This window comes from Tursiops truncatus, chromosome 15, assembly GCF_011762595.2.
Source record: "Tursiops truncatus isolate mTurTru1 chromosome 15, mTurTru1.mat.Y, whole genome shotgun sequence".
In the NCBI taxonomy this organism is placed as follows: Eukaryota; Metazoa; Chordata; class Mammalia; order Artiodactyla; family Delphinidae; genus Tursiops; species Tursiops truncatus.
In genome coordinates, this window is record NC_047048.1 from 85,827,404 (window position 1) to 85,838,398 (window position 10,995).

The window sequence follows — 10,995 nt, forward strand, 5'->3', positions numbered from 1 at the left end:
GGGCTCTGGGGCGGGGTCTCGGTGGGTGGGGCCGTGGTGGGTGGGGTCTCGTGGGCTGTAGAAGGCGACGCAGGGAGGTCCCTGTGGGGAAGGAGACGTCTGGGTCTTGACTGTCAAGGTCACTCTCGTGGTGTGATCTTGTAGGACAGCTCCGCTAGGTGTTCCCCTTGGGGGAAATGGGCAAAGGGTGCTTGGGGTCTCTGTGTTATTTCTTATAACTGCAGGTGAATCCACAATTATCTCAAAACTGAAAGTTTAATTTTAAAAATTTAGCTGAGTAACAAGAAATAGAAAAAAAAAAAAAAAAGATGGGGCCAGAGATGGCAGAGGTCCAGGACATGCCTGACCCAGAGCAGGAGGGGAGACTGCTCTGCCGCCCACCCCCTCTCTGTGGGTGGGCCGCAGGGCTGCGGGCGGCTTCCTCTCACCACTTTCCAGGTGCCAGCCTCCCTCTCAACCTTCAGATAGCACCCCCTTTCAAATAATCCAACTCTTGCGTTTCAGACCCCTAAATAACGACACAACAGCTACAACTTACAGAGTTAGCGCCCAGGGCGCCCACGCACCCCTTCCCAGGCCTGGACCCAGAGGACATCTGATGGGCGCTTAGCCCGGCAAAGCCTCCTCCCAAGACTGAGGTTACCGGGAGTGGTGGGCGTGCCCTGGGGGGCAGGCCTTGCCACGGAACAGAATGGGAGGGGAGCTCAGAGACAGACACCCTAGCCTGGAAGGGTCCCCACCACTGACCTGCAAGGGGGTGGAGGCAAGTGGCGTCCCCTGGCTTGAAGAGGCATCCCGGCCGGGGCTCAGGCCGTGACGGTCCCAGGGAAGGGAGCGAAGCCTCTGGACGGTCTGTCTGAGCTGAAACCTGGGGGCGGGCCCGGGGCTGAGACTCGTTGGTTCCTTCAGTCGGGTCCTGGGGCGGGGAGCGAGCCCCGCGCGACCTGCCCGCAGCCCCTCAGGTTGAGGGCGCCCGACCCCCACGCCCTGGGCTCTCCGCCCACCCCGCCCCCACCCCCCGGGGGGCGGGACGTCACAAAGACCCGCGGTCCCCATGGCAACCCGCGGAACGCCGCGGCGCAAGGCTGGGCACGCCGGCTCAGCGCACAGTCGGCAGCACTGCTCCGCCCGCTGCACGACGAAAGGCAAGTGGGCGCGGGGAGGCGGGCTGGGGGGATGCAGGACTAGGGTGATGTGGCGGAGGTGGGGGTCGGTTGGGGGGAAGTGGGCCTGGGGCCGGGGGTGGGGGTTGTAGGGGGTCTCGGAGGCGAGGAGGGTGTAGGTCTGGGGTAGGAGGGCCAGGACAGAGGCTTCTTTGGAGGAGTTCACCAGCAGCCCCTCTGCCTTTTCCACCTGAGAGACGGTGGGCATCTGGAAACACCTCGGACCCGGACCTGTAGCCAGGTCTGGAGCTAGAGTTCCCTCCAGAGGCAGCTTGAATCTGCCCCAGGCTCCGGCCACCGCAGGACTTAGGGCAGGAGTCCTGGGTCCTGGTCTCAGTTGCACCTCAGCCCAGATACCCTGTCTGCAGTGTTCAGGACCGGGGTCTGCCACCTCTGCCCCAGGAAGGTCAAGGCCTGGCATTTGGGGAGGGAGACCAACTTGGGTCCCAACCTCACTCTGCCCCTTAGCAGAGCAGCCTTGGGCGAGTCACTCAGCCTCTCAACTCCTTTCCGCACGGGCCGCCCTGGCCCAGAGCCCCCGTCTCAGCCCTGCCTTGTGTCATCACAAACGACCATCAGTAGAGTGTCGTGTTGGCCCCGCAGTGTCCGCTTTTCTCTAGACCTGCAGCCTGCTCACCTGGCCCTCCAAGCAGCCTCTTTCCAGAGAGACGAGCCCTCCCCACAAAGTTCTCCCCGCGCCCCCCAGCAGGCTAGAGGGCCCAGCATGGGGGCCAGTGGGCCTGAAGTAACCCCCACACAAACACTGCCCCGAGTGAGCCCCTGGGTGGGCGGCAGAGGCCGGTCTGACCGTCCCGCTCACACCGGGCCCTCCACCCGCTGCTCCCAGACAGTGAACTTGCAGGTGACAGGCTGGACCCGGACAGAATGAAGCTGGACAGCCCTCAGTGCCTCCTGGACCAGGAGGAGGCGGGGGAGGCCGGGGATCGGCAGCTGCTAGAGCCCGAGACGTGGCGGACGTACGCGGAGCGCCGCATCGCTCTGCGCAAGTTCCTGACCGCGGACCTGAGCCCCCAGCTGCTCAAGCGCCACCACGCCCACGTGGAGCTCCTCAGGAAGTGCTCCTACTACATCGAGATCCTCCCCAAGCACCTGGCGCTGGGCGACCAGAACCCGCGGGTGCTGCCCACCACGTTCCAGTTCATCGAGCCCCAGAAGTTCCAGCGCATGAAGAAGGTGGGCGCGACCCAGGCCAAGATCCAGCTCCTGCTGCTAGGGGAGCTGCTGGAGCAGCTGGGCCACGGCCGCTCTGAGCTGGACGCCCTGCTCGAGTCACCGGACCCTCAGCCCTTCCTGGCAGGCTGGGGGCTCGTGGAGCAGCGGCTGGCAGACCTGTCGGCCGTCATGGAGAGTTTCCTGGCCACGATGGTGCCAGGGCGTCTGCACATCAAACACCGCCTGGTGTCTGACATCAACGCCACCAAGATTCCCAACCTCCAGGTCACGCTGAGCGCCAAGACGCCCGTCACGTTCGACCGCAAGGAGTCGGTGGCCCACGAGGACTGGGCCAGCCTGCGCTGGTCTGTCACGCTCCAGCCGGCCGCGCCAGAGCAGTTTGAGCTGCGCTACAAGCTGCTGGACCCGCAGACACAGCAGGAGCGCGTGCAGTATAGCATCATCCCCGTGGCCGCCTACGCCTTCGACGTCCCCAACCTGCTGCCCAACCGCTCCTACGAGTTCACCATCAAGAGGGTGGAGGGCTACACGCTGGTGTACGAGCCCTGGCTGGACAGCCTCACCCTGCAGACCGGGCCGAGGGCCCTTGAAGGGCCCGCCCCCCGGCGGCTGGGCAAGCTAGGCCCGGCCCTGACCACACCTTCCTAGAAATGGCTTTTTAATACTGACACGCTAATAAAGAGGAGTATAAACACGCATCGGCAATTGAAGGAACAAACCTACTTCCTTATTAAAGGGGGTGGCAGCCACATGAGCGTTTTTCCTGACTCAGCCCAGCCCACCCACAAGTCCCTGCCCCCCCCCCCCCAGCTCCTGCTTCCTTTTCTAGGGGGTGCCCCAGGCTGGCCTTTCCAGGACACTGACCCCTGGAGCAAGAAGCCTCAGCCCTGGCACGTAGCTGCCGCTGCCAATGAGAAGAGCTGCTCCGAGGCTCTGGCAGGGGGCAGCCCCAGCCCTTCCCCCATCCCCATCACAACAACCAGCTGTGACACCTGGGCACAGGCTCTGGCCGCCTTTCCTGCCTCTTACGCTGGGATTCCTCAAGGGAGGGCAATACCCCCAAGTCCTGCGCGGACCCCCGTGGGGGCAGTCACTACCTGCAGGCACAGATAGGCGCCAGTACTGTCAGCCCCAGCTTCATCGAGGCCAGGGCCCAAGGCCAAAAGGACATTTTAATGAAAATAAAAGTACTATCTTCTCCCCAAAAGAAGCTGAAGAACCCCCATTGCGAGGTGGGTTAGGGTCCTAGCAAGGGAGCCTGGTAGGTAACCCCCCCCAGGTCCACACAAATGCATACCTCCTGTTGGGGGCGGGGCCTCCCTACAGCCCATCGCCCCTCCCCACCAGCTCCTGGTGTCCAGCCCCAGACGGGCGACCTAGAGAGTCTGTCCTTGCCGCCAGTGTGCCCCGCAGCTCGGCCAGCAGCTCGCTCACTTCCTGAAGGCGACGCGGTCATCGGTGTCTACCTGCTCCAGCAGCTTGGCCCTTCAGGTCCAGGAGGGCAGCGCCGTGTACCCTGGCTACGGCGGAGGAGGACTGTCCACGGGAAAAGGCCAGAGCCGCCCTCGGTACACTGCTAACCAGCTCTCCGTACACACACCGTGGTGGTCACTAGGACAGCCGGCCCCTGAGAAGATAAGGTGTGGCCAGGGCAAGGGGTCAGGAACAGGGTCCCTCCCCCACTGAGAGGCGGTTTGGTGAGGCGGGGACCTGAACTGGGTCAGGAAGGCCCAGCACCACCACCCCAGCTATGGCCAGTGTCCTCTGCAGCGCTGGTATGTCTCAGCCGGCAGCTCCCCTCCCAGGCCTCTGCAGCCACCTGCGTGCTGCTCTATGCCACCCAGGGCGTCCAGCCACACTGTCATGCTATCTGTGGCATAGCGTGGCTATGAGGGGCTCCCTCCTGGATGTCCTGCAGACGGACTTGTCCCAAGGCTCCCAGGGCTCCCGGGCAGAGTCGCTGTGCTTGCTCCAAGGAAATGTCCGGAGCAGCAGAGGGCGGGGCATGGCAGAGCGACGTCTGGGGAGGGGAGAAGGGCAGGAGAGGCCAGGGGACCAGAGATGTGGGTTTGTGCTGGGTCGCACTGATCCAGAGCCTGCACGCTGGGGTGAGGGCTCGCCAAGGGAGCTGCCCGTGGGTGCTGGGGCCTGGCACGCCGTCCGAGGGACTCCGGGGGGCTGGCCGTGGGGGTCTGTGTGCTCGTCCCCAGTGAGGGCGCGCGGCGTGAGCAGCTCCTTGTCATGGAGACTCAGCTCTTCAGCCTCCCGCACGGCCATCTCCACGGCGCGGTGGTTGCCCCCGCATCAGGACGCCCCCTGCCCGCACAGCCACCCTCGCCCCACAGACTTGCGGAAGGCCAGCGGCTGGCCGTGCGGGAGACGTGGCCACACCTCCACACCTTGCGGCTTCCGGCGGCCTTGGTGCTCACGAGGGAAAGGAGAGAGGGGCAGGCTCCGTGCCTGGGGCAGCAGCCCCGGGAGCCCACGGGGCTGAGGCGTGGCGGACGGCGCTGGAAGCGTGGAGAGCAGAGCTGGAGGAAGCGACCCCCATCTCTGCGCAGATGGCCTCAGCCAGGCGCGCCGCTCACCCCGGGCCCCGCGGCCCCGCGGCCCCGCGGCCCCGCACCCGGGTCTTCAGCCTCAGACGGCTGCCGCAGTGCCCACAGTCAAAGGTCCAGACCAGCGCCTCCTCGGGGCTCCTGGCAAAGGGGTGCTGGTTGTGGTGGCGCCGGCAGCCGAGCCCCGGCTGCAGGAGCGGCAGACATGGCTGCGTGAGCCGCGGGATCGTGGGCAGGCGGTCTGCCTCACGCCGCACCCTGCTCCTGGCGGCTGGCTTCAGGCGGGCCAGCAGGATATCTTGCAGCAGCTGTGCTCCAGCCTGCTCAGGAGCTAAGTCTTTTCCATCAAGCCACTGGGTGCAGCGGAAGCAGCCCAGACACAGGTCCACCTGGGCGCGCAGGCCAGCCAGAGGTAGCTCCTCGGCGGCTTCGCAGCCCTGGCAATGCCGTCTCTGATGCTGGCCTGGCTCTGCGGGGCGGTATCTGAGGCTCAGCTGATCCTCTGCGCTGTTCACCTGCGATGAGAAATCTGGGACACGAGGACCGAGGGGCCGTGCACACCGGGCAGGGGCTCGGACACACTCTGCCTCTCCCACGGGCAAGGGAACTGACGGCGACACAAAGGTGATGTTTTAAAAGGAAATGGAGCGTCAGCCCTGAGTCAGAGAACCCACCGCTCCAAAGTGAAAACTTGAGCCCACCTCCAGCAGGGGACCAGCGGTGCGACCCCAGCCTGGGTTGATGGCCATAAACAGGGGTGGCTGGAGCCAGTTCAGGACCAGAGTCCAGAGATCACTGACTCTCCCCTGAGCGATTGTGCCCCCGGGTGACTCAAACGTCTGAGTGTGGAAATTACCTCTTGCCCCCCATTCCACCGCCCCCTCCCCCAGTACCAGGGCCGCCCCCAGACCACAGCGGTCTCTCCGCCCCTGGGGTCGCCCCGCGATCCCTCCGCTGGTCCACGGTGGGAGAGCCCCTGGGTCTCTGTGCAGAATTCCAGTCAGGCCCCGCGGGGGTCGCCGGAGGGCAGAGAGAGTGTGACCCTGGGCAGTTTGCTAAAAGGGCTGCAGGTTTGCGGGGAGAGAAACCCAGAAAAACAGAGCATGTGGAAAGGTGCTCCCAGCAGAGCTGGTGGGCGGCCCCCACCCAGGAAGGGGCCCTTTCCTCAACGGCACCAGCCAGCCTGGGTGGGAGGGGACCTGCCCTCTAAGCCGGGGAGACTCTGTGGTTATATCTACCCCCCTAAAATCCACCAAAGATGTCTGACCTGTGCCAGGCATCACCCACCATTACTTGCCGTGACCTCATCCAGCCTCACCTCCTAGACTGTGGAGCTGCCTGGACGAGGGGAGGGCCGGCCGTGCAACCAGCAGGTACGGGGACGTGTCAGGGACCCCGCGCTCCTCCTGGCTCTCCTGGGAGACGCCAGAGTCAGACGCATCTCCCAGCTCCACCACAGAGGCCCCCAGACTGTGCCACCAGTTAACCGCTCCCACCGTGCGGTAATAGGCAGTGAGACGAAGTGGTCATGACTGTTTTAAGCCGCCACCTTTTGGGGTGCTGTCTTGCACAGCAACAGATGACTGATATACCAACACCCGCCCTCCCACAGAGAGCCCACCCATGCCCACCCACGTGGGCGTCCTGCTGGGAGGGGCGGCGACGGAAGATGCCCGTTAAGTCAGGAAGCTGGCTGAGTGCCATGAATTGTCATGTCAGGAGCCTCAACGTACACAAAACATCCAGCTGCAGGAAACATTCCAAAAATACCAGCAGAAACAGAAGACCGTGGATGAGCCTACCAGTAAATACGCAAGAGAACTGAGAAGCTCCCGAGAGCCACAATAGGACGCCTCTGACAATGGGATGGGAAAGCGCTGCAACGCGACTGCTGCCGTCAATCCTTCCTAAATGGATCTAAGAGTCTAATGCAGCTCCAGTAAAAACGCTCAGACGAATCAGAGGCAGATAAGCTGAGTTTATTTTACGTTTTTATTTTTATCTTTCTAGCGTTTATTTATTTATTTGGCTGCTCTGGGTCTTAGTTGCAGCGTGCATGCGGGATCCAGTTCCCTGACCAGGGATCGAACCCGGGCCCCCTGCACTGGGAGCCCGGAGTCTTAGCCACTGGACCACCAGGGAAGCCCCTGATAAGCTGATTTTAAAGTTCATTTGGAAAAGCACAACGTACACAAGCAAGAATGGGCAGGAAAATTATTACACAGACGAGAACTAGGAAACTGAAGGAGAGAGAACACTCCCGAATTGAGCATCATCCTGATACCGAAGCCAGATGAGGAGGACGCCGCAGGAAACCACAGTTACAGACTGATAACACCCCTGACGAATACAGAGGCACAGATTCTCAGCAAAATGTTAGCAAACTGAATTCAACAGCACATTTAAAATGCTGGGCTTATGGAAGGGCTATACCACAGCATAACAAAGGCCGCATGTGACAAACCCACACTTAATTCGATGGTGAAAAGTGAAAAGACTTTCAAGATCAGGAACAAGAGAGGGATGCCCACACTCGCCGTTTCTTTTATTTATTTATTTATTTATTTATTTATTTATTTATTTATTTACTTTTGGCTGTGTTGGGTCTTCATTGCTGTGCACAGGCTTTCTCTAGTTGTGGTGAGCAGGAGCTACTCCTCGTTGCGGTGCGCGGGCTTCTCATTGCGGTGGCTCCTCTTGTTGCAGAGCACGGGCTCTAGGCGCGCGGGCTTCGGTAGTTGCAGCACACAGGCTCAGTAGTTGTGGCTCGCGGGCTCTAGAGCGCAGGCTCAGTAGTTGTGGCGCACAGGCTTAATTGCTCCGCGGCATGTGGGATCTTCCCGGACCAGGGCTCGAACCCGTGTCCCCTGCGTTGGCAGGCGGATTCTTAACCGCTGCGTCACCAGGGAAGCCCACACTCACCGTTTCTATTCAACAGAGTACTGGGGGGCCAAGTCCTCGGCCTCTTCAGCCCCTTACCCTCCTCGCCAAGCAGGCGTCACACACGGCATCCTGGACCCCTCCTCCCTCCCTACACCCATCAGCAAGTTGATCCAGAACCAGATGCCTGCGTCCAAGTCTACAATCCTAAGCAGCCTCCCAGCTGGGTCCCTTATCCACATCCCTCTCTGCTAGGAACACAGCCGTCCTTTCAAAACTCTGCTCAGGAATAAATGCAGAGGTCTAGGAAAGCACAGTGTATGTAGCCATCATAGTGGTAAGTGAAGCAGGACGTCCGTGTGGTCTCAAATTATCTCCCCAAGCTACCTACTAATTACAAAGGGAAAGCCATCAGTGTCCCCACAGACAGGACAGCCTGACTTCATGAGCCCCAGGCATGATGCATCGCGGGGGACACAGCCTCAAAAATGCAGACCTCGGGCTTCCCTGGTGGCGCAGTGGTTGAGAGTCCGCCTGCCGATGCAGGGGACACGGGTTCGTGCCCCGGTCCGGGAAGATCCCACATGCCGCGGAGCGGCTGGGCCCATGAGCCATGGCCGCTGAGCCTGTGCGTCCGGAGCCTGTGCTCTGCCGCAACGGGAGAGGCCACGACAGTGAGAGGCCCGCGTACTGAAAAAAAAAAAAACAAAAAAAAAACTGGGCAAAAGACCTTAACAGACCTCCTTGCCAAAGAAGATATACAGATGGCAAATAAGCACACGAAAAGATGTCCCCATCATATGTCATCAGGGAAATGCAAATTTAAGCAATGAGACACCACGACACACCTACTGGAATGGCCCAAATCCAGAGCGCTGACAACACCAGACGCTGGTGAGCGTGTGGAGCAGCAGGAACTCCCGTTCGCTGCTGGTGGGAACGCACAATGGCGCAGTCACTTAGGTGGTGTCACCTGGGTGACAAAACTAAATATACTCTTACCGTGGGATTCAGCAATCATGCTGCATGTTATTTACCCAAAGGAGTTGAAAACTCATGTCCACACAAAAACCGGCACACAGATGTTTACAGCAGCTGTATTCTAGTTGCCGAAACTCAGAACCGACCAGGATGCCCTTCAGCAGGTGACGGATAGATAAACTGTGGTGCACCCGGACAGTGGAATATTATTCAGCACTAATTGAAATGAGCTATCAAGCCGTGAAAAGATGTGGAGGAACCTTAAATGCATTTTACTAAGTGAAAGAAGCCGATCTGAAAAGGCTACAGACTGCATGATTCCAACTCTATGACACTCTGGAAAAGACAAAACTATGGAGACAGCAGAAAGATCAGGGGTTGCCAGGGGCTGCGGGGAGGGAGGGATGAACAGGCAGAGCAGGACGTTTAGGGCAGTTAAGCTACTCTGTATGACACTGTAATGGTGGATACAGGTCATCATGCATTTGTCCAAACCCGTAGAACGTACACCAAGTGTGGGCCCTGATGTAATTTCGGACTCCGGGTGATGACGACGTATCCACGTAGGCTCACTGGCTTTAACAAATATCCCACTGTCGTGGGTTGTGGAGGAAGCTGAGCCAGCTGGAGGGGGATGGGGGATGGGGGATGGGGGATGGGGTTGGGAAATCTCTATTTTCCACCCAACTTTGCTGGGAACCTAAAATAGATAAATAAATAAATAAGAATAATAAATAAATACATAATAAATTTTAAAGTATTTTATTTAAGGGATGTCAAACCAACGCACCAACCAAGAGGGCGATTGTGAGTCATCTCGCTCAGAAACCGATGGATCAAGCTGAACAAAAAACATCCACAAGTAACGAAATGCCAAACAGCACAGGTAAGAACCTGACCCAACAGACGCAAAACCCGCTCAGCCAAGAGAAAATACGCGTTTTGTTTTCAAGCACACGTGGCCGCTTACAAGAATCGATGTGGTATGGGCACCGATGGGCAGATACATGTCATCACATATGGGTGCCGGTGCCCCCCTGAGACGGAGGACCTCAGGCAGGGCTGTGTGGGGGCTGGAGGGACACTGGGAGATGGGGACCACGTGGGAGAGGGCGGGGTCCCTCTTGAGGGCATCTGGCATCTGGCCCCGCCCCCGGAGCCCGTCTGGTGAGCCCTGCTGCAAACAGATGGCCCCTGCCCCCTCGGGTTCCTGTGCCACTCTGCCCACAAGGAGTGCTCAGACACACTGGGCAGGAATTCGCTTGAGGTGGGCAGTGCCCTCGTGCCCCAGACCCTGGGAGGGGACGGGTCCTTCTGTCCGCCCCCTGGCTGTGCTAAGAGGCTGCACCCGCACCCATGACTCTTCAGTGTGCTTTCAATGATCAAAGAACCGGTTTTTGAGGGTGATCTGCAAATCGCTGGAGGAGAAAAGTTGACCCGAGGTGCCCCCACCAGGAGGCTGCCCCGCCTTCAAGTCCCCACCCTTTCCCGGACCCTGCTCTCCACCGGCGCGGCTCTCCCTGCCAGGGTTCCATCCAGCCCAAGGCTGCAGGAACCAGTGCGCACAGGCCGAGGATGAGAGAGACGCCGGGTCCACTATCAGTTTGGAACGCAGAGAAGGAAGCAGCAAATGCCGTGAGGCAGGGTCCTCACTCCCCGGGTCCGGGCGCTGGGTGCAATGGCCCCTGCTGGAAACCCACCCTTCTGAGTTTTGGGGTGCTTCCGTGCACGCCCTCTCTTGCAAGAACCAGGCGTTAACAAGCTCTCAGCTGCATTCCCGCCCCGCCCCCGCCCATGCTGGCTCACCGGGGCCCACCGTCCCTGAGGCATCTGTGGGCACCCCAGATCTGATGGCCCAGGACATAGTTCTGGGGGCACCGCCATCCACCCAGCTGCTCAGGCCAGCCTCCTGAGACCTCACCTCCAAGACACAGCCCCTCCATCACTCTGAGCCACGGTGACTGCTCCGCTCCGGCCTCGGGCCTGCCCCTTTCCCTCCCACTGCCCACTCTCCACACGTGGTCTCTCCTGCCTGCCCAGGCGCTGACACTGCCCAGGGCCCCTCACTGCGCTCTGCCCCTGGAGTGGCTATGCCCTGTTCACGGCCCTGGACACCTTCCACTCCCGACATGCCCCCTTGCGTGGTTCTCAGGCCACAGGAGCCAGGCTCAGAGGAGTCAGTGGGGTCCTGGGCAGGCCCCACAGCTGAGAACACGGGA

The 10,995-nt window shown here is 60.5% G+C and overlaps 1 protein-coding gene across 2 annotated transcripts; it reads left to right on the forward strand.

The window, feature by feature from the left end:
• Positions 1-993: 993 nt before the first annotated feature.
• On the forward strand, positions 994-3,062 carry FNDC11 (fibronectin type III domain containing 11). 2 transcript variants are annotated; one of them, XM_073793173.1, is made up of 2 exons: positions 994-1,149; positions 2,015-3,062. In XM_073793173.1, the coding sequence occupies exons 1-2, from the start codon at positions 1,055-1,057 to the stop codon at positions 3,003-3,005; spliced, it is 1,086 nt and encodes a 361-aa protein (XP_073649274.1). In that variant the 5' UTR covers positions 994-1,054; the 3' UTR covers positions 3,006-3,062. The 2 variants fall into 2 exon arrangements, with proteins under 2 accessions (XP_073649274.1, XP_033696921.2); XM_033841030.2 differs by lacking the exon at positions 994-1,149 and adding an exon at positions 1,292-1,404 and having other exon boundaries at positions 2,011-3,062.
• The last annotated feature ends 7,933 nt before the right edge of the window (positions 3,063-10,995 follow it).

Bases quoted from the DNA above. Each gene is read 5' to 3' on its own strand.
- FNDC11 (XM_073793173.1), top strand. From the start codon at position 1,055: ATGGCAACCCGCGGAACGCCGCGGCGCAAGGCTGGGCACGCCGGCTCA. The intron at 1,150-2,014 runs GTGGGCGCGGGG...GCTCCCAGACAG, and splicing joins CGCTGCACGACGAAAGGCAA to TGAACTTGCAGGTGACAGGC.